The 27094-nt window shown below is 39.5% G+C and overlaps 1 protein-coding gene and 1 long non-coding RNA gene across 4 annotated transcripts in view; one reads left to right on the top strand and one right to left on the bottom strand.

The window, feature by feature from the left end:
- Positions 1–20570, top strand: part of fam199x (family with sequence similarity 199, X-linked) — a 90073-nt gene extending 69503 nt beyond the window's left edge. For all 3 annotated transcript variants that reach the window (XM_051658582.1, XM_051658580.1, XM_051658581.1), the window contains one exon: positions 16371–20570. In XM_051658582.1, the coding sequence (XP_051514542.1) occupies positions 16371–16544 (174 nt within the window). In that variant the 3' untranslated portion in view covers positions 16545–20570. The remainder of the gene's footprint in view (positions 1–16370) is intronic.
- The window catches only part of LOC127418192 (uncharacterized), a 364269-nt gene that overhangs the window by 126416 nt on the left and 210759 nt on the right, over positions 1–27094 (bottom strand). The window lies entirely within an intron of this gene.

Consider the following 27094-nt stretch of genomic DNA (forward strand, 5'->3'; position numbering starts at 1 on the left):
GTCATCAAAGATAATTATCAGTTATCAAAAATCAATAGAATATTAATAAGGATTAACATTGACGGGGCACCACCCTGAAATCAGGGACTAATAACCAAATAGTAAAACAGTCTCAATATTAGATGTGTGTGGGTGTGTGGCTCAATAAGGTGTGTGTGGGTGTGTGGTTAGTAAGAGAGAGAGAGAGAGAGAGAAGTGACAGTCCTAAAGCCGATTTTGCGATCGTGGGAGAGAAAACAGCTGTCAGTTTATCACTCAGAGACGCGGTGGATGGCTCGTAAACAGTCCCGCGTTATTTGACTCTTTAATGGATAAACTCAGTTGCTGTCTCACCCGTGATGGTGAAATTGCACAACAATCCAATTTGGTTTGTGGTACAAAGTTGTGGTAATTAATACCCTGAGTATTAATAATGAGCGGACATGGCGGTCCGTAAACTGTACAAGCAAAAACCTTGAAACACAAGAATAACACACTATAATATTCTATCTCTGCCCAGATGTAAACCTCTTACTTAAATCACATGAGGACATAGGTAGAATGTGTTTTCCTCCGTCCTTTACGGTTCCTTGAGGCTCGGGTAATGACGCGAGGCCGTTTCCTCGCTCTGTCGGCGGGCGGTACGGCTGTTGATTCTCGGCGGGCTGGCGGAGAACTCAGAAATGTCGACTTGATTGAAGATGGAAGAGAAATCTTTAATCTCTTCACTTCTGTAGGCAAACGGATGAAGATGCGAATTGCTCGGCGGTCTCCTTCAGATCCGTTAGAGTGTTCGGTTGAACACAGAGTAATCTCAACTCGTCCAGCGAGATGGAGATTGTATGGCCACAGTTTCAAGTCGGACGTTACTTCCTTGTGCCACGAGGTTGCACGTGAGAGCAGCAAAGAGCTGCGTCTTCACACTGCAAACAAAGTCCCTGGAAGCAAATTCTGGAAGCATTTCAGAGGTATTTCAACTCCTGATGATGTCATGTTTGAGGGACGTTCTGTTGTGTGCCTCATCCAATAGGAGTTGAGAGTTCGATCCTTTAGTGAGCAAGGCTTCATGGATTTGTAGTTTGTTTTGGACTCCCTTTGTTTGATTTTGGCACGATTTTTATCAGTAAGATTTACGACATGGAATGTGGGGGCTGAGTTAGGTTTTACGACTTGTGTTAGGCCTGCCTTTGTCCTCTATCTGAATACATGAGGCCCAACAGTAGAATCTGATTGGTCCGACCAGCAATGGATCATTCTGAGGGTGGGTGCTTCCTGTTTCAGTTTCTGCCTGTAAGCGGGCAGAAGCAGAATGGAAGAGTGGTCCGATTTGCCAAATGGTGGGCGGGGGAGGGATTTGTAGCCATCCCGGAACGGAGAGTAGCAATGGTCCAAAATGGTCCCCTCGCGTGTTGAAACTAATGTGCTGGTGGTATTTTGGTGCAACTGATTTTAAACTGGCTTTATTAAAGTCCCCGGTCACAATGAACACGGCCTCAGGGTGCGCGGTTTCCTGCTCACTTATTCTCCCGTACAGTTCCTTGAGTGTCCGGTCTGTGTCGGCTTGTGGGGGGATGTACACAGCAGTGATGATGATCGCTGTGAATTCCCTCGGTAGCCAGAATGGTCGACACGGAAGCATGAGAAATTCCAGATCAGGAGAGCAGAAAGACTTGATAGACTGTATGTTCCTCTGATCACACCAGGATTTGTTGATCATAAAACATACTCCACCACCTCTACTTTTACCTGAGAGGTCTTTCGCTCTGTCCGCTCGGTGCACGGAGAACCCCGCAGGTTCAATGGCTGAGTCTGGAATCTCCGCAGACATCCAAGTTTCCGTAAGGCAGCTAATGCAGCAGTCTCTCGTCTCTCGTTGGAAAGAGATCCGCGCTTTCAGCTCGCAGAGCTTGTTATCCAGAGACTGAACATTTGCCAGTAGAATAGTGGGTAGCGGGGGTCAATTTGCGCAGCGTCTTACTCTGATGAGAACGCCGGCTCTCCTTCCCCTTTTCCTTTTGCTTTTCCGCGGCCGGGCTGCCCAGACAAAGGGCTCCGCTTGCGTGTTTGTAAACAGCGGGTCGGCATTGAGGAATTTGAAGTCCGGTTTACGGTGTGAAATTACTGAACCATAGTCCAAAAGTGTTTGTCTGTCGTAGACAATAAGGCAGACAACATCCAAGACAAAAAACATAAGAATTGTGAACAAAACAAACAAAACATTACTATGTTGTGTCGGAGCTCGCAAAGCAGCAGAATGCTTTTAAAGAATTCTATCTTGATCTCTATAGCTCCACATCTTCATCTACTGTTGAAAATATTAGAAACTTTGTGGAACCATTAGAACTCCATATACTGACGACTGAGTAAAAAAACTCTCTTGATTTTCAGATAAACTTGGAGGAGCTTGGCGAGGTAATTAAGGCCTTGCCAATAGGCAAGGCTCCGGGGCCAGATGGCTTTGCTGCTGAATTTTTTAGATCTTATGCTACAGAACTGGCTCCACTTTTGTTAGAAGTTTATACGGAATCATTAAAGAATGGAAAGCTTCCGCCAACCATGACACAAGCCCGGATAAGTCTGATTTTTAAAAAGGACAAAGATTCAAGCGAGTGTAATAGTTACCATCCAGTTTCCCTGATCCAGCTAGATGTTAAAATATTGTCAAAAAGTTTGGCTAACCGATTAAGTTATGACATCTCTTATACATATAGATCAGGTGGGGTTTATTCGGGGCCGCAGCTCTTCTGATATCATTAGTTGTTTCATCAATATTATGTGGTCAGTGGCGAATGATCAGACTCCGGTCACTGCCATCTCACTTGACGCTGAAAAGGCATTTGATATGGTAGAATGGGATTATCTTTTTAAGATTTTGGAAATGTTTGGGTTCGTGAGTACATTTATTGGTTGGATTAAGTTACTTTATAGACACACTGTAGCAGCGGTACAAACAAATGGATTAATTTCAGATTATTTTACTCTGGATAGGGGCACCAGGCAGGGTTGCCCTCTTTCCCCATTATTGTTATGTCTTGCCCTGGAACCATTAGCAGCCACGATAAGAAAGGATGATGATTTTCCAGGGGTGATGGTAGGAGGTGTGGCGCATAAGCTTCTGCTTTACGCAGATGAGATTTTATTATTTGTCTCTGACCCTACTAGATCTATGCCTTGCCTCCACAAAATTATTAATTCCTTTTCCAAGTTCTCAGGATACAAAGTCAATTGGTCTAAATCCGAAGCTTTGTCTCTGACAGCATACTGTTCAGTAACGGCCTTCTAGCCAGGTGCCTTCCAGTGGCCCAGACAGGGCATTAAGTATTTGGGTATTTTATTCCCAGCAAATTTGTCTGATTTAGTTAGTTAATTTTGACCATTTAATAAAAAGGTTTTAGAGCGATGTGGACAGGTGGGCTTCATTACATTTATCGATGATTGGCAAGGTTAATGTTATTAAAATGAACTGTATTCCAAAATTCAACTACCTGCTACAGTCACTCCTTATAGATGTCCCCCTCTCTTATTTCAAACAATTTGATAGTATAACAAAGTCCTTCAATGGTAAACGTCCCAGACTACATTTCAACAAATTACACAGACCAACTGACAAAGGTGGGCTAGGCCTACCCAAGATCTTGTTTTATTATTATGCGTTCGGTCTCAGGCATTTGGCTCATTGGTCACTTCCACCTGAAAGAGCCCCTCCCTGGTTTTCTATTGAACAGGAAGTTCTTGCCCCTATTTCGCCATTGCAAAGCCTTTCTATCACACTAACCGAAGAAGTCACACCCCGTTATCTCACATTTGCACATTATTTGGACAAGAGTGGCCAGAGTATTTAATTTGGACATTTATTTAAATGTTGCTTCAAGCATATGGCTGAACCCCAAATTATGTATCAACAAGTCCCCTTTCTGTTGGACAGAGTGGATTGTGAGGGGGGGTTACTACACTCAGCAACCTGTATGAGAGTGGAGTGTCGAGATCTTTTGAGAATTTGGGTCATCATTTTGGGATTCCCAGATCTCAGTTTTATAGTTTTTTTTTTTTTTTTTTTTTAATATTTTTATTAAGAGAAAGAAGCATACTTCCTGTCACAGAGATACAATACAATTAACATTTTTGTTTTATATATATATATATATATATATATATATTTTTTTTTTTTTTTTTTTTTTTATATAAAGTACAGTCAACTGAACAAACCCCAACAAGTTGGCAAAACTATCAAAGACACCATCTACATACAAATTTTTGAATTGTTTAATGCCCTTGTTATATCACACTGAAAATGTAGAGTCCAAACATGGAGGAAATGTGGTTATTGCTTAAAGGACCCTAAGAGGATGCACCTACAACTTTAAAGTGCCGTCTAAATTGATACCAGATCTTAAGTGTGTTAAGAACAACTTGATGATCATTATATAAAGAAAGTTTTGCAGGTAGAGAGGAATAAAGTAAAGCAGGTATAAAGGATTCCCTACTTGATGATAATTCCAATTTACACCAAGAAGATCCAGGAGACTCAACCCAATAGCAAAGTTTGTGGATGTGCACAGCCCAGTAATGAGATTGAAAAGTGGGTAATGCAAGTCCCCCACTTTGTCTACATCTCTGCAATAAAGTTTTACGAACCCTTGGTGACTCTCCCTAAATAAAAGAACAAATTATTTTATCCAGTGAATCAAAGAATCGTTTTGGCAGAAAAAGAGGAATTGACTGAAATAAGAAAAGAAATTTCGGTAATATATTCATTTTGATAGCATTGATCCTGCCAATTAAAGAAAGGAGGAGGTTACCCTAACTTTGAATATTGGATTTAACCTTTGAGATAAGGGGAGTGAAATTAGCCGATGTAAGACCAGACAAAGAACGTGTCACATTAGGTATTTAAGCCCTGACTGACTAAATTGAAAAGGTAGATCTGGCTGTTGGAGATAAAATGCTGCAATATTGATGGGAAAACTCCAGATTTTCTCCAAATTTAATTTATAACCCAAAACGGAACTGAAGGTTTCCAGAACACCTAAAACAGCAGGCATAGAAGCAACAGGATCGGTTACATACAGTAACAAATCATCAGCATATAGCGACAATTTGTATTTGACACCGTAACGGACTATTCCTTTAAATAAGTGGGAAGATCTTAATACAGTAGACAGAGGCTCGATAGCGACAGCAAAGGCAATAAGGGACAGCCTTGGCGAAACCCTCGTCCGAGAGCAAAATAATCAGAAAGAATATCGTTAGTTTAAACACTGGCTTTAGGGGATGAGTAAAGGAGGCGAATCCAAGAAATAAATTTATTCTTGAATCCGAATTTCCTCAAAACTGCAAACAAGTACTCCCACTCAACCCTGTCAAATGCTTTTTCGGCATCTAAAGAAATTACAGTCTCAGGAAGTTCAGCCGAATGCTTTGAATAAATTATATTAAAGTGTGTACGGGTATTAAAAAACAACTGACGTCCCTTTATAAAACCATTTTGCTCTTCAGATATAATATAAGGGAGCACTTTCTCTAAACGAGATGCAGTTACTTTTGCCAACACATTTACATCTGCATTAAGCAGAGACAGTGGTCTATAGGAACCACATGAGGTTGGATCTTTACCTTCCTTAAGAAGGAGAGCTATAGTGGCTTGTGTCAGAGTTGGTGGCAAAGAACCATGTTCCAAGGATTAATTGAACACAGATAAAAGCAATGGTGCCAATTTTCCAATAAACTTTTTAAAAAATTCAAATGGAAACCCTTCCAGGACTGGGGCTTTGTTAGATTGCATAGTTTTAATTGAATTTAAAATTTCTTCAAGAGAGAGTGGGGAGTCCAGTTGTTTGACAGTATTAGAATCAATAACAGGGTTACAAAGGTTTTGAAGAAATTCATCCAATTTAGTATTGTCTGTAGGAAATTAAGATTTATAAAGTGAAGAGTAAAATTATTTAAAAGTAGCATGTGCGAGTAAACGACTTGGCTTGTTGCCATGTTCATAGTATGAACCACGAGTACGTAGTAACAAGCGCTCTGCTTCTTTAGTCGAAATAAGATTGAATTCTGCATGTAAGTCAAGACGCTGTTTAAGTAGTTCTGGAGAAGGATTAGTTTTAAAGGTATTTACAGCTGCGACACATGCTCTGTACTGTTTTTGAGAGTAGCACACACCCCCCTAAAGCAGCAGATACTTTGGGAGAGGTGATTACTGCTTTTGGAAAAGGTCATGAGGCATCAGTGTATTACTCCCTGCTAATTCAGAGTCTGGGGGATGGAGCTTTAACTTCTATCAAGAGATTATGGGAGAAAGATTTGAACTTGGTATTGGAGGAGGGAGTGTGGACTAGGATTCTAAAAAATGTCAAGTCTACATCCAGAGATGCAAGGGTTCACCTTATGCAATTTAAGATTTTACGTAGATTTTATTTGACTTGCATAGATCGAATAGGCTTGGTCTTAAAGACACACCCACCTGCTGGTGATGCCAGTCAGAAGTTGGAGACATAACCCATGTTTTTTGGGGGTGTGTTAAGATCCAAGATTTTTGGTTAAAGGTTCAGAATTATTTGTGACGTTTTGGGCACTCAGATTTTACTTTGCCCCAGATTTGTATTTTGGGCGATGGGGCAGTTATAAATTTGGGGGACAAATATATAAAAAAATTGGGTTCTGACTAGCATGATGATTGGCAGACAAATTATTTTAAGGGGTTGGAAGTCGGACAGAACGCCACCATTTCCGGAGTGGGGTGCGGAGATGGGGAGGGTGATGGCTTTTGAGGAGATGACAGATACAAAGCTAGGGTTGGGGGACTTGTTTTTCAGGAAGTGGGGTAGGTATTTGGCGATTTTGGGGGACTCTCGGGAAGGGATGAGGAGAGAGAAGTTTTGTTTATGTATGTTTATTATATATGTTATTTTATTGTTATCTATTTTTGTGTGTGTGTGTATTATGTGACAACAGGGGTGTTCTTTGGGTTGGGTGGGGTTGGTGTTTGGGGAAGGATATTAGTGAGGGTTAAAAGTTAAATGTTTATTACATGTGTATGTGTTGTGTTTTTCTCTGTTGTGTTATTTTCTTTGAACCAATAAAAAAAAAATGTATTGCAAAAAAAAAGAGTGGTGCACAGAGATGGGTAGGGTAGTGGCATTCGAGGAGATGTCATGTAGAAGGCTAGGCAACTTAGATTCATTTAGTAAAAAACGGGGCTGCTATTTGGCCTTTTTGGAGGGCTCTCGGGGAGGGGCAGTGGAGAGAGATGTGCAATTTTAAGTGTGTGTGATTATTATTATTATTATTATTATTATTATTATTATATTTTTTCTTTTGTGTGTGTGTGTGTAACAAGTTGTGACCACAGGGATATTTGTTGAGGGTCAGGGTGGGGTTGGGGATTGGGAGGGGGAAAGGGAATAATGGGGGTTATAGTTGATTCTATGAATATATATTTTCCGTTCAAGCGTGTGAATCAATAAAAAGTGTTAATATGAATTGTATAAAACTTGAAATGTTACAAATTTAACTAAGATTAATACATGCTGTAAAAGCATTGTTTATTGTTATTTTTCATTATCTATTCCAGTTACTAATGTTTACATATAGAACCTTAGTGTTGAAATTGTGGGTTACACTTTACAATATTTACTCCATACCGTTTAGTCAGCTCATCACTGCTGGCAGAGGCACGCAACAATTTTAAAAGGATGTCATCTCCTGTAACTGATAGACCACACTCCTCTCTTTCTTTGCAAAACATGCTCATGCTGGTTTTAGCATGTCTCTAACAAGTCTCCTCTTGAAGTCTCCCCTCACAGCAACAATAAAGCCCAAACCATTCAATGAGCACTCATACGAGTGGAAATAAGCATGTATCTTGTGCATCTCATAGCAACAATAAAGCCACGCTAGGGGTGGGCGATATGAGCAAAATATTATATCACGATATTACAAATTTTATATCACGATAACGATATATCTCACGATATAGTTACATTTTTCAAGAAAAATATTAAATAACCATGTTGTAATGCCTATTTTTGGAGAAAAAAAATCCAGTCATTGAATTAAATACTTGATAAATGAAAACTACTTCCTCTTATATAATTGTTTCTTTTCTTGGAACTTGACAGATTAAAAAAAATAAAAAACAATAAAAAAAAAAAAAAATGGTGGTAATCAACCTTACCACTATGTTAAACATCACATTTCAGTCTGATGTTTAGTACTATTGTTATAAAACACTTCATTAGGCTCTTAATGGTTTCAGTCATCTCTGTTGACATGTGAATACCTGAAAGCAAAGCTGTTTTTTTTTCTTTTCTTTTTTTTATTAAATCTTATAACAAGTAACACACACACACACACACACACACACACACACACACACACACACATATATATATATTACACACACAACATTTAAGCCCCACAACACCCCCAACCCCGCCTCCCCAAAAAACAATCCTGTGGTCACACATATGTAAATATATACATACACACAAATACATATATATATATATATATATATAAATATATATATATATATTACATATGCATATACACACATAATAATCATACTCACTTAAAAACTATACTACAGTACTCTCTCCACACCCCACCCGAGAGCCCCCCAAAAATTCCAAATACCTGCCCCATTTCCGGAAAAACAAAGCTAAATTACCCCGTCTTCCCAATGACACCTCCTCATAAGCCGCTACCCTCCCCATCTCCGTGCACCACTCCGGATATGGGGGCGCACCAGCTGACCTCCAACCCCTCAAAATAACCTGCCTGGCGATCATCACGCAGGTCAGAACCCAGTTCTCTATATGGCCGTCCCCCACATCGATGACCGCCCCATCGCCCAGAACACAAAGTTTGGGGCAAAACGAAACCCAAGTGCCCACCACGTCGCACAAAAAATTCTGAACCTTCGACCAGAATTTCTGGATCTCGACACACCACCAAAAAACATGGGCCATGTCTCCATCCTCCAATTGGCATCTCCAGCAGGTGGGTGTGTCTTTAAGACCAAGCCTATACAGTCTAGATGGGGTACAATAAAATCTATGCAAAATTTTGAATTCTATAGTTGTATGTTAAGTCTTGCATCTCTAGATTCACACTTAACGTTTTTAAGAATCTTAGCCCACACTCCTTCCTCCAATGCCAAGTTGACCTTTTCCAAAGCTGCAATCACCTCTCCCAAAGCATCTGCCTCCTTAGGGGATGTGTGCTACTCCCAAAAATAGTACAAAGCAGGTGGCGCAGTTGTAAATACCTATAAAACTCTGGGGATCCCAAAATGTTGGACTAAGTTTTCAAACGATCTCAACACTCCACTTTCATATAGCTCACCGAGTGTAGCAACCCCCTCACAATCCACTCTGGCCAGCAGAAAGGGGACTTGCCAATACACAATTTTGGGTTCTGCCATATGCTCGAGGCAACATTTAAATAAGTGTCCAATTTAAACAATCTGGACACTTTAGTCCTTACCGAGTGTTAATGCGAAATAACGGGGTGTAACTTAACTTTTCTGATTAGTTTGATAGAAATTCTTTATAATGGCGAAATAGGGGCAAGAACTGCCTGTTCAATAACAAACCAGGGAGGGGCTCGCTCAGGTGGAAGTGACCAATGAGCCAAATGTCTGAAACTGAACACATAATAATAAAACAAAATCTTGGGTAGGCTTAGCCCACCTTTGTCTATCGGCCAATGTAACTTATTAAAATGCAATCTGGGACATTTACCATTCCAAATGAAGGACTTCGCTATGCTATGAAATTGCTTGAAATAAGAGAGGGGGACAACTACAGGGAGAGATTGTAGCAGGTAGTTACATTTTTGAATACAGTTCATTTTAATAACATTAACCTTCACAATCATCGATAAATGTAATGAAGCCCACCTGCCCACATCGCTCGAAAACCTCTTTATTAAAGGGTCAAAATTAACACTAATTAAATCAGACAAATTAGCTGGGAATAAAATCCCCAAATACTTAATGCCCTGTTTGGGCCACTGGAAGGCGCCCGGCTGGAAAGCCATTACTGGACAGTATGCTGTCAGAGCCAAAGCTTTGGATTTAGACCAACTGACTTTGTATCCTGAGAACTTGGAAAAGGAATTAATAATTATGTGGAGGCAAGGCATAGATCTAGTAGGTTCAGAGACAAATAATAAAATATCATCTGCATAAAGCAGAAGCTTATGCACCACACCTCTCGCAACCACCCCTGGAAAATCATCATCCTTTCTTATCGCGGCTGCTAATGGTTCCAGGGCAAGACAGAACAATAATGGGGAAAGAGGGCAACCCTGCCGAGTGCCCCTATCCAGAGTAAAATAATCTGAAATTAATCCATTTGTTTGTACCGCTGCTACAGGGTGTCTATAAAGTAACTTAATCCAACCAATTAATGTACTCCCGAACCCATACATTTCCAAAATCTTAAAAAGATAATCCCATTCTACCATATCAAATGCCTTTCCGGCGTCAAGTGAGATGGCAGCAACCAGAGACTGATCATTCGCTACTGACCACATGATATTGATGAGACACCTGATGTTATCAGAAATGCTGTGACCCCGAATAAACCCCACCTGATCTATATGTAAAAGAGATGTCATAACCTTACTTAATCTGTTAGCCAAAATTTTTGACAAAATGTTTACATCTAGTTGGATCAGGGAGATTATACAGATTATACTGATCTGGGCTTGTGTCATGGTTGGAGGAAGCTTTCCATTCTTTAATGATTCAGTATAAACTTCTAACAAAAGTGGAGCCAGTTCTGTAGCATAGGATCTAAAAAATTCTCTGGCAAAACCATCTGGCCCTGGAGCCTTGCCAGTAGGTAGGGACTTAATTACCTCGTCAAGCTCCTCCAAGGTTATCTCAGAATCAAGAGAGTTTTTTTGCTCAGTCTTCAGTTTAGGAAGATCTAATGGTTCCACAAAGTTTCTAATATCTTCATCAGTAGACGAAGATGAGGAACTATAAAGATCAAGATAGAACTCTTTAAAGGCTTTATATCAGTGGCTGAGGTAAAAATTTCACCACCAGCAGATTTCACTGAGGGAATGATAGAAAGAGACTCTCTGCTTTATATATTTAGCCAAAAGCTTCCCTGCTTTGTCTCCTGACTCAAAGTATGACTGTCTTGCCCTGAATAACCAAAACTCCACTTTCTGTGAGAAAATAGTATTATATCTATATTTCAATCGGGTCAATTCTCTGAGGCCATCAGATGACCTACGGCGCTTCAGCTCTGCCTCTGCACTTTTAATATTTCCTTCCAACTCCACGAGTTCTCGTGCTTTGGATTTTTTGATGAACGAGGCATACTGTATGATCCGACCCCTAAGAACCGCCTTAAGTGCCTCCCAAGCCACGCCCACAGTGGATACAGAGGACCAGTTGGTCTCCATATAAACACTGATTTCAGTCTTTAACATTTGTTGGAAATCAGGATTTTGCAAAAGGGATACATTAAGGCGCCAACTATATGATTTCTTTTTCTCCGTATATGGCAACATCTCCAAACTCACCAGGGCGTGATCCGAGAATAAAATGTTTCCAATTGAGCAATCAACAACAGATGAAATGAGGGATTTGGATATAAAAAAATATCTATTCTAGAATAAATCTTATGGACTGATGAAAAAAATTTATAGTCTCTACCAGATGGTTTCAAAAGTCTCCAGATATCTGTAAGACCAAGATTTTTACACATCCTGTGAAGCGTCAATGTTGCTCTAGGGGGCTTACACACTTTTGCTTCACTATGATCAAGGACTGAGTTCATCAAAAGATCAATGTCTCCTCCCAAAATTATATCATGAGGGGTGCCAGCGACTTGCAACATCCCTTCAAGATCTATAAGAAAGCCCTGATCATCAGCGTTAGGTGCGTAAATATTAGCCAAAATCAGACTTTGCCCCTGAATTTCAGCTAAAACAATAATGACTCTTCCTAATTTATCATTAAACTGTTTGAGACATTTGAATTGTAAATGTTTATTTACCAATATAATGACTCCCTTGCTCTTACTTGAGCCAGCACTAAAGAAAACATGTCCACCCCATATCTTCCCACATTTTTCAGCTTCCTGCGGAGAAAGATGTGTTTCTTGAAGAAACACTATATCATATTTCTTACATTTAAGAAAAGAAATAACCTTCCTTCTTTTTATGGGGTGCCCCAACCCATTCACATTCCATGTGGAGAGAGATAGTACACTCATATTAACATTTGACATTTTGATATAATAGAAAAAATAAATTGTGTGCCAAAAACAAAATTATGAAGACCACATTTCAACAATAATGCAACAATAAAACCCCGAACTTCCCCCCGAACAAAACAAACAGAAAAAAGAAAAACATGCGCATTAACCCCGTGCACGAAAGCGCCAACCGGCATCAGTCCCTTTAAACTCAAAGAGTCCATGTATGCCCTCGAGAGCCCCCGCGACAACTTTGCGATCGGATTGCTCAATTCTGCCTCACAAATTTGTAAGGCAAAATTACATAATATCAAATATTTTGTAAAACAAACCCCAGCCAATAGGCAGAATAAACACAAAGAACGTGTAGTCTCATTCACAGAACTGTCTCGAAGGTGTGTTCCTTCACAAAACAAATTCCAGCCGATATAAAGCCGTTCATTTTCCTCGGACAGACAAACGAATCTTCAGTGAGCCAGCTGATGAGTGCAGCAGATGACATACTCATTCCAATGTCCCACGAAAATACTCCACAAATCATACTCCAGCCAACAGGAGGCATAAGCACAAGGAACTGACAGATTCATCCATAACTGTCCCGAAGTAGTGTTATTTAACAAAACAAGCTCCAACCACTAGGCGTAACCAGCACAAAAGGAAATGAAACACGCATCCCGGTTCCTCAGATGGTCAAGAGTCAATTCACTCGGAGGCCGCATAAAAGTATATCCCATGATTTACACAGTCCGCCAACTTTATAAAAGACATCCTTTGTGTGGGCATGTAGATATTTTGCGGTCATCCGTAGTGTCTATTCTTATTCTGCCCGGGAACTTCATTGTAAAAGTGATCTTCCGTAAATGCAAAAGTTTCTTTAAGGAAAAGTGTTATTCCACAAAACAAAACAAACTAGCCACTCGGCGGAGCCAACGCAAAAAGAAACAAAAATGGCGCCCAGCTTCCTCCGAAAGCCTGAGTATGTACAGTGAGTCAGTCCACTCACAAGAAAAACACCCAATGGTTACTCACCCATTGTTACAATAAAAGACATTGCCTGATTGGGACATGTAAATAATTTGCTGCCGTCCTTGGTGTTTATTCTCAGTTTGGCCGGAAACATCAGAGCAAAAGTGATCTTCCGCTGATGGAAGAGTTTCTTGCATTCCTTAAACCGAATGTGTTTCTCTCGTCGAGTTCGCAAACAAGAAAATTTTGTGATTCTTCCAAGAAAGCTTTCCTTTGCTCCTCGCCTGGCGCATCACGAGATCTTTATCGGATGATCTCAAAAATTGTGAGCTCACTCGATTTCCAGCTTGTAGCCTGTTATATCGAGCAGACTCGGGAAAAGCTCCTCTAGGAATTTCACCATATCTCTGCCCTCCTCATGCTCAGGAATTCCAACAATTCGAATGTTATTCCTGCAGCTTCTGTTCTCAAGATCTTCAAGCTTTTCAAGAACACATTCCAAATCAACTTTGGTCGCGGACAGATTAGCGGTTAATTCCCTCTCTGTTGACTCCAAATAATCGATTCGTTTCTCAATATCTGTCACTCTTGTGACTAACTCTGAGAATTTTTTTCCATCACCATAATCGATCGACGTATTGCAGCGAGATCCTCCAAGTCCGCACGTACCTTCGTCAACATTACCAACATGTTGGACAGTTGACGCTGGATTCCTTCTCCCGTCGCGCCATCCAAATCGAGTCCCCGGTCCACAGGCCTGTCTGGGGTTTCATCTTGAACCCGTAAGTGTCTTTTAATGTCTCCAGAGCCCGAGGATTTTGACTTCTTTGCCATGTTTACCTCAGACAGCAAATGTGTAACTGGGTGTATCGAATTTCACCGGATTATATCATGAAAATAATTGTAAAAAATTAACAAAGTGCGCAGAGCTGTCTCTCACACGTCTGCCCTTCGCATGGCGTCACCCTCTGCTGCTGTTTTGTTTTCTAATATCTAACATCATTCTAACTGGTGTGTAAGGGTGTGTAAATGTGTAGTTTAAATAATCTCCATGACATATGAGACATATTGTAATTGTTGGCGCATGACACATTGTTTTAGCTGTTTTCCTCATCAGTGTTGGTTAGAATGTCAGGCTCTCTCGCCGTTTGAGATGTTTTACTTCCCCCATAGTGCTTTAAGGTAAACTCGGTAGAATTCAGATGGGTCACGCAAGTTTTGAAGTTTGTTCCGCGATAGAGAGAAACCAGACTGAGTAGCACAAGTGTCTGTGGAGCCCATTCGGGAAGCCTGCTAGACTCGCGCGCATATTCATGATTCAGAGATAGCGCGTGTGAAAAGCACATGAAACACAGCTGCATGTGTCTGATGAGAATTATACTCAGAACGTGATATTAATGTAATTGAATTTGCTCCAGCAGCCTGAAATTTAGCTTGGGCGGATGCCGAGAAATGGTCAATACCTGAAAAACCATTTCTTCAATTCTCTCAGTCTCGCATAAAGCATTTCTCCTACAGAATGTGCACCGCTTACGTGTTATGTGAATAGAATGAGGTGTTCATTTCTTGCCATGTGGTGCCAGTCGTGATACAGATGATAATCCAAGATGTATACCGGTTGCCAAATGTCTACCGGTTTATCATGTCTACCAGTACATCGCCAACCCCTGAGCCACGCTCACACCTTGATCACACCGTGTGATCTCACTCTGGTTTAATGAGCACTCATACAACTAATGATGTTAGAAAGGTGCCTCAGGTTGTTCTTGGCAGCGTACATAACCTTACAGGTTCCATATGGTTAGGATAAGGGTGGGGGCGGGGTTAGGGCACCTGCTGCCTGCCAGGAACAAACTGAGGACCCTTTGTACAATGGGCCATACGACCACTGTTGTGAGCACTGCTAAATTACACCATTCCCTCTGAATCTCCCACCAAACCTAGCCGTTACATTTGGGGGGGGTTGGCACTATGGATAAGTGTTGAAGATGTGTAATGGCTTCTGTGCAGAGCCCTTCTGGTCTGTGCTTCTAAAGCAAAGACAAGTTATATTAAAAAGCAATACTTTTAATATTTGGATTAATATTGATTCTACTGTATTTGTATTCTGTTCTTGTTGGAGACATGCAAACCAAAAGACGAGGGTCTGCTTTTATTGGTGGAAAGAAAATGCGAAGAACTCTGAACAGAAAAGTCAACTTTCACTTGTTTTTCCGAATAATAACATGTGAAATGATACAAATGTGATAGCCTTTATGTATGCTCAGAGTTTATGTATGTGCATTACCCTCATGCCATCAGTATTGGTGTCTACACTGTAAAAAAAGAATCGTTGAACAAACGTAAAAATTCAAAGCAACATGATGCAGTAAGATTTTTGGGTTCTCTCAATGAGAGAATAAAAATTGTCCTCAGTAACATTGCTTTATTTAGTCAATGTGAATTTGTTTGTTCTTTAAATGCAAAAATTAATATTAAAAACCCTCATAAGCTGGATAAAATACATTTTAATTTTTAACAGTTCATATAAGCTCTGGGTGAGAGTAAAAAAAAAAAAAAATTATTATTTTTTTTTTTTTATCTTTTTTTGTTTTCCAATTTTATCATACATATTGTTCATTTAATTTTTTCCCAAAAGAAAAGCATAGTTTGTTGAAGTTGAAGAAAACCATTTTTGGTAACGTTTGTGAATAAAAGAAAATATAAGATTCGCGTACATGTCATACGTGTTATTTTTAACATGCATATTTACGAGTAATCGGGTACTCTATTTTATAGGTTACAGTACTCGACTACAAAATTATGTAGTACAAAATTATACCAAAATGTCCATCCCTAATATAATATTCAGCTGCGTTCCAAAAAAAAAGTGTCAAAGTTAATTCACAAAATATGGACACACATAAAGCAATTAAATAACATTCTGCACTGTTTAGTTGCTGTTTAGTTGAAAAGACGGTTCCTCCAAAAAAAAAAAAAAAAAAAAATTAAGCCATTTCAGATTGAATATACAATTATCAAGATATATATTGAATATCATCAATTGGCTGAAAAATTGAGATAGCCCTATGTAATGGTGGGCACCAACACACTAGGGCTACAAAAACTATATCTCAATTCCTCACCAATACTCAAAACCTTAAAAATAATTTATTTACATTATCATGACGTCTTTGCTGTACTGTCTTCATGTTTTTGCAGAAACGCTCCAAGCAGAGGAAGATACAGCAAAAGGTGTTACGTAAGCGACAGCTAAAAGATCAGAGACAAGCACGTAAGGAGAGATTGAGCGGTCTCTTCCTCAATGAAGAGGTGCTGTCACTCAAAGTCACAGAGGAGGAAGACCACTGCGATGATGTTGATGTGTTGATGTGACAAGAATGAATGATTCAGTGTTCCTTCTAAGCCTCTTCCATACAGCATCAATCACACATATCTCCGCCATCAGCAGCTTTACATTACGAACACATCTTTAGTTAGATTGACCAAGCTAAGTCTCTCCACAGCCATATCAACTGTCCGACAAAAAATATCAGGCCAAAATGCAGTCTGACCCAAAATTTCATTTTTTGTTCATTTTATTGATAAAGTAGGATTGACTTGTAAGTATGGATGCTCCGATCGATCAGCCACATCAATATGGGACTCTGGGGAATACAGCCCAAATGTTGTAAGACAACAATCTTAATTCAACAGTTAAGATTGATGCAGTGTGAGAGCTGTGGCGGATATAAAAAGCTTGTGCACAGCATACGTTGTTAGCGGCAGCAGCTTCTCCGTTTCCGCCGGGGGTAGGCATATCACCATAAGGGTTAATAATGACATGGGTTTCAAGGTGAGGCATAATTCAAACATCTTTTTAAAATAATTCCAGAGTAAAAGGCATTAATATTAGCACCTGTTGAGTCTGCAAACATGCAATCTTTTCCCATTTTCCTTTAATCTCTTGCATCATAAGAGAGTGTGTTTTCTCCTCATTAAAGCTCCAGAAGTAATAGGTGAAAGAGCAACTAATTTTTCCAACATCCAGCAAAATGAAAGAGCAGGGAGCATATTTTAAATATAATTTTATATACAATATTAAGATACTATAAAATTATAATGCTATATATTAGGATAGGCTGCCTGTCCTAATATAGAGAATATTTTGTGTAAACCTATTTTTTTAAGGCATATAAAAAAACATACAACTATTTTTGTATTATTTCAATATCAAATAACCAAATTACAGTAATTTTTCTCAGCAAAAACTAGGCAACAACAATGGTATTACCAACAGGGAAATTTTGTTAACAGTGATAGAGAGGAGAAAACTCACATATAACCAATTATGGCAGCGCTCCATGTTATCGGTTTCATATGACAAGGAAATTGTAATCAATATCGGCTATAAAAATCCTGATCGGAGCATCTCTACTTGTAAGCAGAGATTGTGCTACATACAATCTTTACAAAAGCAACATAGGCTGGAAGTTAAAGGGTTAGTTCTTGTCGTTCCAAACACGTATGTCTTCCTGAAACATAAGAATGTGTTTGGCTGAATGTTAGCCTCAGTCACCATTCACTTTTATTGTATGGAAAAAGATGCAATGAAAGTGAATGTTGACTGAGACTGTAAATCCCTAACATTCTGCCTAACATCTCCTTTTGTGTTCCATGGAGAAAGTCACACGGGTTAGGAACAACATGAGGGTGAGTAAATGAAATAATGTATTTTTGGATGAACTTTCCCTTTAATAAAGATTTAAAGAACTAAAGTGCAATTGACAAGTGTGAGTTCTGTGAAACTTCAGTCATGAAAACATTTGATAAAAGTTTTCAAAAGCTTAAATAGCATCTATAACAAACTTAGAGTTTCCATGTCATTGTTTAGAAAAATATTGAAATGTATGATATTAATGTTTGATATTAATGTGTTTTAAATGTGACATTATCATCACAAACGCTGTGCTGTGGGTTTTTCAATAAAATAAAAAGTTCAACTAAACGAATAAACAGCTAAACGACAAACAAAGATACAAATTGAGCAACAGTCATACTGCAGCTATTACAGAATTGAGTCTGTACTTCATCTATCAATAACATAGAAAGACTGGCATTGTTAGTTTGTTTTTTGTTTTTTTTCAAGTATTGACTTGGTACCCATGTATGGGTACATTTTACATCCGTATATGTTAATAGTACACCAGCTAGCCAAACAACTTTTTGGATAAACCAGCATGTCTCAAATGTCTTTGCATTTGAGATTCTCCCTGTAGCAAAACTGTAATGTTAAAAACTGAGAAATATAGAGAGTGTCTTAATGAATATATATAAGATTTGTGTTAAAAAGCCTTCAATGTGATATCTGAATTATACTATATAATTCAAAGGAACACAAGCACTGACAAATTATAATAATAGTTTACAGCACCATCAGTCTGTTAGTGTGTCTTACTGTATTAATTTAAATCAACTATTAAGTTGAAATCTTGATTTAAATAGTATTTAAAAGCATTAGAAGGACAAAAAAAGTACATTTGAATAGGTTTGTCATATACATTCACATGATCATTTGTTCATAATTAGTACAATTCTATTGTAGAATTCTTGTTTCTAAAAGTATAAAAGTAAGTTTAACTCAGGCATAGAAGGAACACTGACAACTGAAGTCATTACCTCCATTGTATATCTACTTTTAATTGATTTTGAAAGGTCATAGAAATTATGTTTTGAAACTGACATTTAGGTGAATAACAAATGGTACAAAACTACAATCAAGTGGAGTTTTGACTTGAAAATATTGCATATGCTCTCTTCAGCTAGTGTTTATAGCAATAAACATCAAGGTTTGTTGTTTGCATTTGTCAATGTGCTAAGTTGGAGGAATGTTATACTTTGCTTAAATTGCTTATTTTAATAAATTTCTGCATATTAAACTGGAAGAGACTACTTGTTAATGACACTGAATGGTTCAGAGATTTCATTTGTCATATTGTATCTTATGTGTTTAGGTTAGGATTTGTTTGCCTATAGCACTACACTTAATTTTTTTGTTTTTTTTTAAACCTTGCATTATAAATAAACTTTATATATAATGCAAGTTTTATATATAACTCTGTATACAGAAATATTTGTTAATGTGTCAGATTTTTTCATCATTTTGCAAAATATTTGAAAATGAAAAATGTTTACCAAATGTGATTTTTTTCTTTGATCTCCTAAAAAAGAATTTAAAGGTGCTGTAAGCGATTTTAGCGTTCTGAAGCTTTCACGTGACTGAGCCGTTGAATTAGCTACGACCCCTCATTCTAAAACCCCACCCTACAATGATCATTTTGAGACCAAAATCGAGCAAAAGAGCAGCACTGTTTGTTCTTGTGTTCAACAGTGGCAATAATAGCGCCCTCAACTGACATACATTAAGAATCAATGATCTGCTTCAAATGAGAACAAACAAAATGATTGACAGGTGAAAAGTGTCAGTGTCCGTGGACACATTTTTGTTTGCTGTTTACAAAGTCTACAGCTGTCACAGAGACTGGTGAGATATCTTAGGACACTTGTTTCATTAATATCTTTAAGGGAGTATTTTTTGCATACTTTTCCATTAAAAAATTGCTTACAGCACCTTTAAGGGAATATTCTGGGTTAAAAACAAGTTAAGTTCAATCGACAGCATTTGTGACTATTGATTACCACAATTTATTTTGACTTGTCCCTCTCTTTTGAAAAAAAAAAAAAAAAGTTTAAATCTGGGTTACAGGGTGAGGCACTTACAATGGAAGTGAATGGGAGGGCCAATTTTTTTTATGTTAAAATACAGTTTCAAAATTATAGCCACAAGACATAAAGGATATGCACGTAAAAAAATTTAGTGTGATAAAATTGTGTAACCTTTTCTGTGTAAAGTTATGGCCAATTTTACATTTTCGTTTCCATGGTGTAATGTCAACAAATGCTTAAACCCTAAAACGACTGTAAAAATTGAATTTTAAACAACTTTACAGCTCAAATAATACACATGTTTTAAAAGAAGAATTAATGCAAGTGCTTTTATAAAATGATAAGCCTCACATTTCTGTTTAAACCCTCCAAAAATTGGCCACATACACTTTCAATGTCCCCATTCACTTCCATTGTAATAGCCTCACTGTAACCTCGATTTTTGCTTTTTTTTAAAGAAAAAGAGGGACGAATCAAAATGATTTTTTGTGATAATCAACATTATGCCACAAATGCTGTTGATTGAGCTTATCTGGTATTGAACCCGGAGCATTCCTTTAAACTAAGATACAATGTCTTTAAATAGCAAATTGTTTAAAGAGGGCCATTGTTTATTGTTAGGCCAAGACAATTACATAAATACTTTGAACCAGAGATAACATAAATTTATAAGTCATACTATTATGATTTAACTGCTCTCCTGTCTTGAGTTTTTATTCTTAATTTCATTTAATAACATCATTGTGCAATATGGTTGTGTTGTGAAATATCTTGAAAATACTGACAAGAGGAGTCACATGATGCCATGCGAGGATCGGACATGTGAACGGTGAGCTCTGCGCTGATATATGTATCATGAGTGATCAAGAGTTCAAAAGTCTGATTGCTTGGGGGAAGAAGCTGTCATGAAGTTGGCTGGTTTGGTCCTGATGCTGCGATACTGCCTGCCTGATGGTAGCAGTGAGAGCAGCCCATGGCTCGGGTGGCTGGAGTCTCTGAAGATCCTCTGAGCTTTTTTCACACACCGCCTGGTATAGATGTCCTGCAGGGAGGGAAGCTCACCTTCGATGATGTGTCTGGTAGTTCACACCACCCTTTGCAGTGCTTTGCGGTTGAGGGCGGTGCTGTTGCTGTACCAGGCAGTGAGGCAGCCAGTCAGGATGCTTTCTACAGTGCTGTGGTGTGGTGGTTCATTCCAAACATCCTCAGCCGTCTCAGGAAGAAGAGGCGCTGGTGAGCCTTCTTCACAATGGCCTCAGTGTACACGGACCATGTGAGTTCCTCAGTGATGTGGACACCGAGGAACTTGAAGCTGCTGACTCTCTCCACCGGTGCTCCATTGATGGTGATGGGGCTGTGTTCTCTGTCTTTTCTCCTGAAGTCCACCACAAGCTCCTTGGTCTTACTGACGTTGAGGGAGAGGTTGTGCTCCTGACACCAGCATGTCAGAGTGTGCACCTCCTCTCTGTAGGCTGTTTCAGTGATCAGACCTACCACCATCGTATCATCAGCAAACTTAATGATGTCATTGGAGCTATGTGTTGCCACACAGTCATGTGTGTACAGGGAATACAGGAGTGGATTGAGAACACAGACCTGCGGGGCTCCAGTGTTGAGGGTCAGTGATGAGGAGATGTTGCTGCCCATTCTAACCACCTGGTGTCTGCTTGACAGGAAGACCAGGATCCAGCTGCACATAGAGCTGTTTAAGCCCAGAGCCTGCAGTTTCAAATCAAGCTTGGAGGGCACTTTGGTGTTGAATGCTGAGCTGTAGTCTACAAACAGCATTCTCAGATATGTGTTCCTTTTTACCAGGTGGGAGAGAGCAGTGTGTAGTGTAACTGCTCTGTTCCATAACTGTTCTAGGAGGACAATATGTCAAAGAATTCAAAATCCTCAGGTTCTGGAGACATTAAAAGACACTTACATGCTCAAGCTGACGCCCCTGAGCAGGCCGTGAGCCTGGGAGTTGATTTAGTTGGAGAAGTACGGGTAATGCGGCGAGAGATGCTGAACATGTCGGCAATGCTGACGAAGGTCATTGCTGACTTGGAGGATCTTGCTGTGATACGTCGATCGATCACTGCCATGGAGGTGAAGTTCCCAGATGTGGTTACAAGAGTGGGAGATGTCGAGAAATGGATCCATTACCTGGAGTCATCGGAGAGGGAATTATCTGCTAATCCGCTAGTGGCCAAGGTGGATTTGGAGCGTGTCTGGGAGAAGCTGGAGGACTTGGAGAACCGTAGCCAGCGGAATAACATATGAATCGTCAGAATTCCTGAGGGCGAAGAGGGACAGGATATGATGAAATATCTGGACGGGCTCTTTCCAAATCTGCTCGACATAGCAGGCCATAAGCTGGAAATCGAGCGAGCTCACAGGGTTCCTGCTCGGCAATCCACAGAGGGAGGCAGGCCCCGATCAATTCTGGCCAAATTTCTGAAATCATCTGATAAAGATCTTGTGTTACACGAGGGGAGGAGTAAAGGAAGGCTTTCTTGGAAGAACCACAGCATTTTCTTGTTCCCAGACTTTGCGAATTCGACAAGAGAGAAACGTGATCGATTCAAGGAATGCAAGAAACTTTTATATCAATGGAAGGACATTTTTGCACTGATATTCCAGGCCAAATTGAGAATAGATGCTAAGGACGGTTATAAAACATTCACATGCCCACAGCAAGCGATGTCCTTCATAAAGTCAGTGGAGTGAACATTTGAACATTTGCTTGACTGTTTGAAGAATCTGCACGCTCTTTTTGTGCTGGTTCCACCTAGTGGCTGGAGTTTATTTTGTAGAGTAACACAGCTTCAGGACAGTATTATGGATGAATCTACATGCTCTTTGTGCTCATTCTGCCTATTGGCTGGAGTTTGTTTTGTGGAGAATTTCTTGCAAAATCATTGGAGTAAGTAATTTGCTTGCACTCATGTTGCAGCCGAGTGGAGCAGCTCACTGAACATTCGCTTGACTGAGAAATCTGCGCATTTTTTTTTTTTTTTGTGCTGGTTCTGCCTAGCGGCTGGAGTTTATTTTGTAGATTGTCACACCCTCAGGACAGTTTTATGGATGAATCTACATGCTCTTTGTGTTTATTCCGCCTATTGGCTGGAGTTTGTTTTATAGATTATCTTTTGCTGTGTAATTCTGTCTCACAAAGTTTGTATAGAAACACCGGACTTGAGCAATCCAATGGCAAAGCTGTCGGGGGTCCTCGTAGGCATGCATGGACTGTTTGAGTGCCTTTTTTCTTTTTTCTGTTTGTTTTGTTCCGGGGGATGTTCTGGTTTTGATGGTTGCACTAATGTTGGAATGTGGTCTTTATAATCTTGTTTTTGACACACAATCTATTTTTTCTTAAAGGTAAAATGTTTATATGAGTGGATTGTCTCTCTCCACATGGAACGTGACTGGGTTGGGGCACCCCATAAAAAGGAAGGAAGGTTATTTCTCCTCTTAAGCATAAGAAATATGATATAGTGTTTCTTCAAGAAACGCCTTTTTCTCCGCAGGAAGCTGAAAAATTTGGAAAGATATGGGGTGGGCATTTTCTTTATAGTGCTGGCTCAAGTAAGAGCAGATGAGTCATTACGCTGATAAGTAAACATCTACAATTCAAATGTCTCAAACAGAGTAAAGATAAATTAGGAAGAGTCATTATTGTTTTAGCTGAAATTCAGGGACAAAGTCTCATTTTGGCTAATATTTATACACATAATGTTGATGATCAGGGCTTTTTTTATAGATCTTGAAGGGATGTTGCAAGCCACTGGCACCCCTCATGATATAATATTGGTAAGGGGAAATCACGCTTTTAGTGTTATACTTAAGGGAAAAACTTAAGGTGTTTTATGCAACTGGGCACAGGCCTTTTCAGTCCATGACTCTTGTCTGGAGTTCGGGCCTGGCTTTTTAAAAGCCATCCTTAAGCCAAAGGTTTTGACCACTCCTTTTAGAGCTCAGGATTTAACTTTGCCTGGCTGCAGTCTGGGCTACCCTGGATACTTTTGCCAGGTTTTATAACTTGGACATTTCCTCTCTCTCTTCCCAGGTCTTGGCTGTGAAGTAGAGTTGAATTTTAGGTGCTGTTGGGCATTGTGTAATGCTTATGCTTCACTACCCTGCTGGCTGGTAACATTTGGGGTACATTGCCGGTCTGTGACTGTTCTGTGTGTCTCCATTTTTCTCCCTCCTTTCTATTTTCTATATGAAGTGGAGATTTGGGTTTTTCTTTTCTAGCCCTTTCTGGCTAGTGGCACAATATGTGTGTGCAATCAATAGCACAGCGTGATGGTATAGGGTCCCCCTTAAATCACCTACTGATGCAGCATCAAAGTGACCAACTTGAAAGGGAACACTCCAGTTACAACTGTAACCCTGGTTTCCTGATAGGAGGGAACGAGATGCTGTGTACACTTGGCGCACTACTGATTTCTTGCTTTAAGGGACCGAGACATTCGCTCTCCTCCCTTCAGAAGGAAATCCTGGTGTAATGGTAATGCATTCCCACTTATATGCTCATGATGGGGGCATAGGGGGTGGGACGCAAAGAGCCATCTGCCAATAAAATTGATGTGATTATTAAGATCTTCAAGTATTGTCACTCCTGAGAGGAGCTCCCCCTAACATCAGCTACTGAAGCAGCATCTCGTTCCCTCTTTTCAGGGAACCGTGGTTACAGTTACAGTTACCTGAACAATAGTCTGTATCTTGTCAACACCCATGTATTGTTTTCTTACTTCACAGGAAAGCCAGTGTCACCATACTGGCCATTTCAGCATAGACAGAGCATTTTCAATCTCTGTGTTGGCCGTGTTGCTGCCGTTTGCAGCTGGTTCCCAAATTACAGCACCCCTTTATTGTGTTTCCCCACCCCCCACGGCACCCCAGTCAGTGAAAAAATAAAATATAAATACATCTGCAAGCAGCGATTAATGGAGTTCAAGCCTTTAAGGTCCTTTAAGTTCACATGCAAAAGATATTAAGTATTAATTAGATTAATTATCCTGAAAACAACTAAAACAATGTTAAAGTGCCTTGATTTTGAGAAACATCAGGTGAGGTATCACACAGTATTGTTTTTATGGTATTTTTTTACATTCCTGACTGTTATAGCGCCACCAAGAGGCAAAGGTATGCAATTCTTTTCCTCCGAACAACCCCAAACATTCCATCCAAGAGTTATAACTGTAAGTAAAAGTGGCAATGCCCACAGGTTATGTTTTGGTGTAGCTTTGCAACATTGAATCGAAGGTTAAAACTTTTTTTTTGATAATTATTAATAATGGGATTTCAGAGAATCTTTCTGCACTGGTTTGGTTCCGATCGGGTGAACGGACTAGGACTGGATCAAATAGCTGCTAAAAGATGATTTTGTTGATTGCGGCCATGTTTTTCTAGGTATGTGACTGTCCTTATAGACCTTGATGGTACCTAAGACACAAACACTGCATACAAAATTTCAAGTCAATCGGTCCAGCCATTCTATAGTTAGATCCATTTAAAAAAAAATACTTTTATAATGCCACCAAGAGGTGGAGATGCACAATTGTTTTTGTGTGTCCTTAGAAAGACTCTATAAATATGTGTACCAAATTTGGTGACAATATCTGATTCTGTTAAAGAGTTATAACCATTTTAGTAAAAGTGGCCACACCCATTATGAACATCTTGGCATACCGTTTGACGATAAATTAAAATTTTAAAATTCCTTTGATAACTTTTCATTTTGGGACTCCAGAGAATGTTTCTGCACTGGTTTGGTTCCAATCGGGTGAACAGCCTATGACTAGTTCGAAAAAGTAATCTTTTAAAATAATCAAGTATTTATTGAACATTTTGTTTCAAACCAACTGTATTTAAGGCAGAGTTGTTCAGAATGAGGAGGCTTACAGCATGGTCTGAATAACATGTTTTGTTTTTTAAACACAGATTTTAAAGATATACGACTGTCCTCATAGACCTTGATGGCACCTTGGACAAAAACACGGCATGCAAAATTTCAAGTCGATCAGACCAATGGTTCCATAGCCATTTTTAGTTTATTAATTATAGTGCTACCAAGAGGCAAAAGTGTGCAATACTTTTGTGTCCTCAGAATGAGCCCATACATACGTGTACCAAATTTGGTGATAATATCTCAATCCATTCAAAAGTTATAACCGTTTTAGTAAAATAGACACACCAACTACGAATGTTTTGGCGTACCGTTTGACGATAAAACAGAATTTCAAAATTCCTTTGATAAATTTTCATATTGGGACTCTGCTGAATCTTTCTGCACTGGTTTGGTTCCGAAGGGGCAAACGGCCTAGGACAAGTTCGTTTTGAATTTTTTTCAAACAATCCAAAATAGTGGCAAAAATCTGATGGGGCAAAACTCTTCATCACACAAGGAATCAGAGGAAAATAGAATTTTGTTTCTAGCCCTTACAGCCCAAGTGTTATGGCCCAAAATGTGATTTTTGTTTGTTTAGTTCACAACCTAGTGCGCCACCTAGTGACTGACGGATGTGGGTCTGTACGTGTGAGTAGTGGGGGGATTTGGAACCATCCTGCCAAGATTGGGGTCTCTACGACCTACGGTCTCTGATGCCTAGACACTTATAGGGCAGAAAAAAAATAGAAAAATAACAAGGAAATCAGAACAAATACAATAAGGTTCCTGCACCTTCGGTGCTTGGACCCCTATGTTGGGCCTCATGTATTCAGATAGAAGACAAAGGCAGGCCTAACAGTCATAAAAACATTCCTCAAGCCCCTACCTTCTTAGACATAAATTTTACTGATAAAAATCGCGCCAAAATCAAACAAAGGGAGTCCAAAACAGACTATAGATCCATGAAGCCTTGCTCACTAAAGGATCGAGCGCTCAACTCCTATTGGATGAGGCACACAACAGAACGTCCCTCAAACATGACATCATCAGGACTTCAAATAATTCTGAAATGCTTCCAGAGTTGCTTCCAGCGACTTCGTTCACAGAATACGGACGTAGCTTTTTGCTGCTCTCCGTTGCAACCTTGTGGCTTAAGGAAGTAATGTCCTACTTGAAACTGTAGCCATACAATCTCCTTCTCGCTGGACGAGTTGAGATTACTCTGTGTTCAACCGAACACTCTGACGGATCAGAAGGAGACCGCCGAGCAATTCGCATCTTCATCCGTTTGCCTACAGAAGTGAAGAGATTAAAGATTTCTCTCCCATCTTCAATCAAG

The sequence above is a fragment of the Myxocyprinus asiaticus genome, chromosome 27 (genome assembly GCF_019703515.2).
Source record: "Myxocyprinus asiaticus isolate MX2 ecotype Aquarium Trade chromosome 27, UBuf_Myxa_2, whole genome shotgun sequence".
NCBI lineage: Eukaryota > Metazoa > Chordata > Actinopteri > Cypriniformes > Catostomidae > Myxocyprinus > Myxocyprinus asiaticus.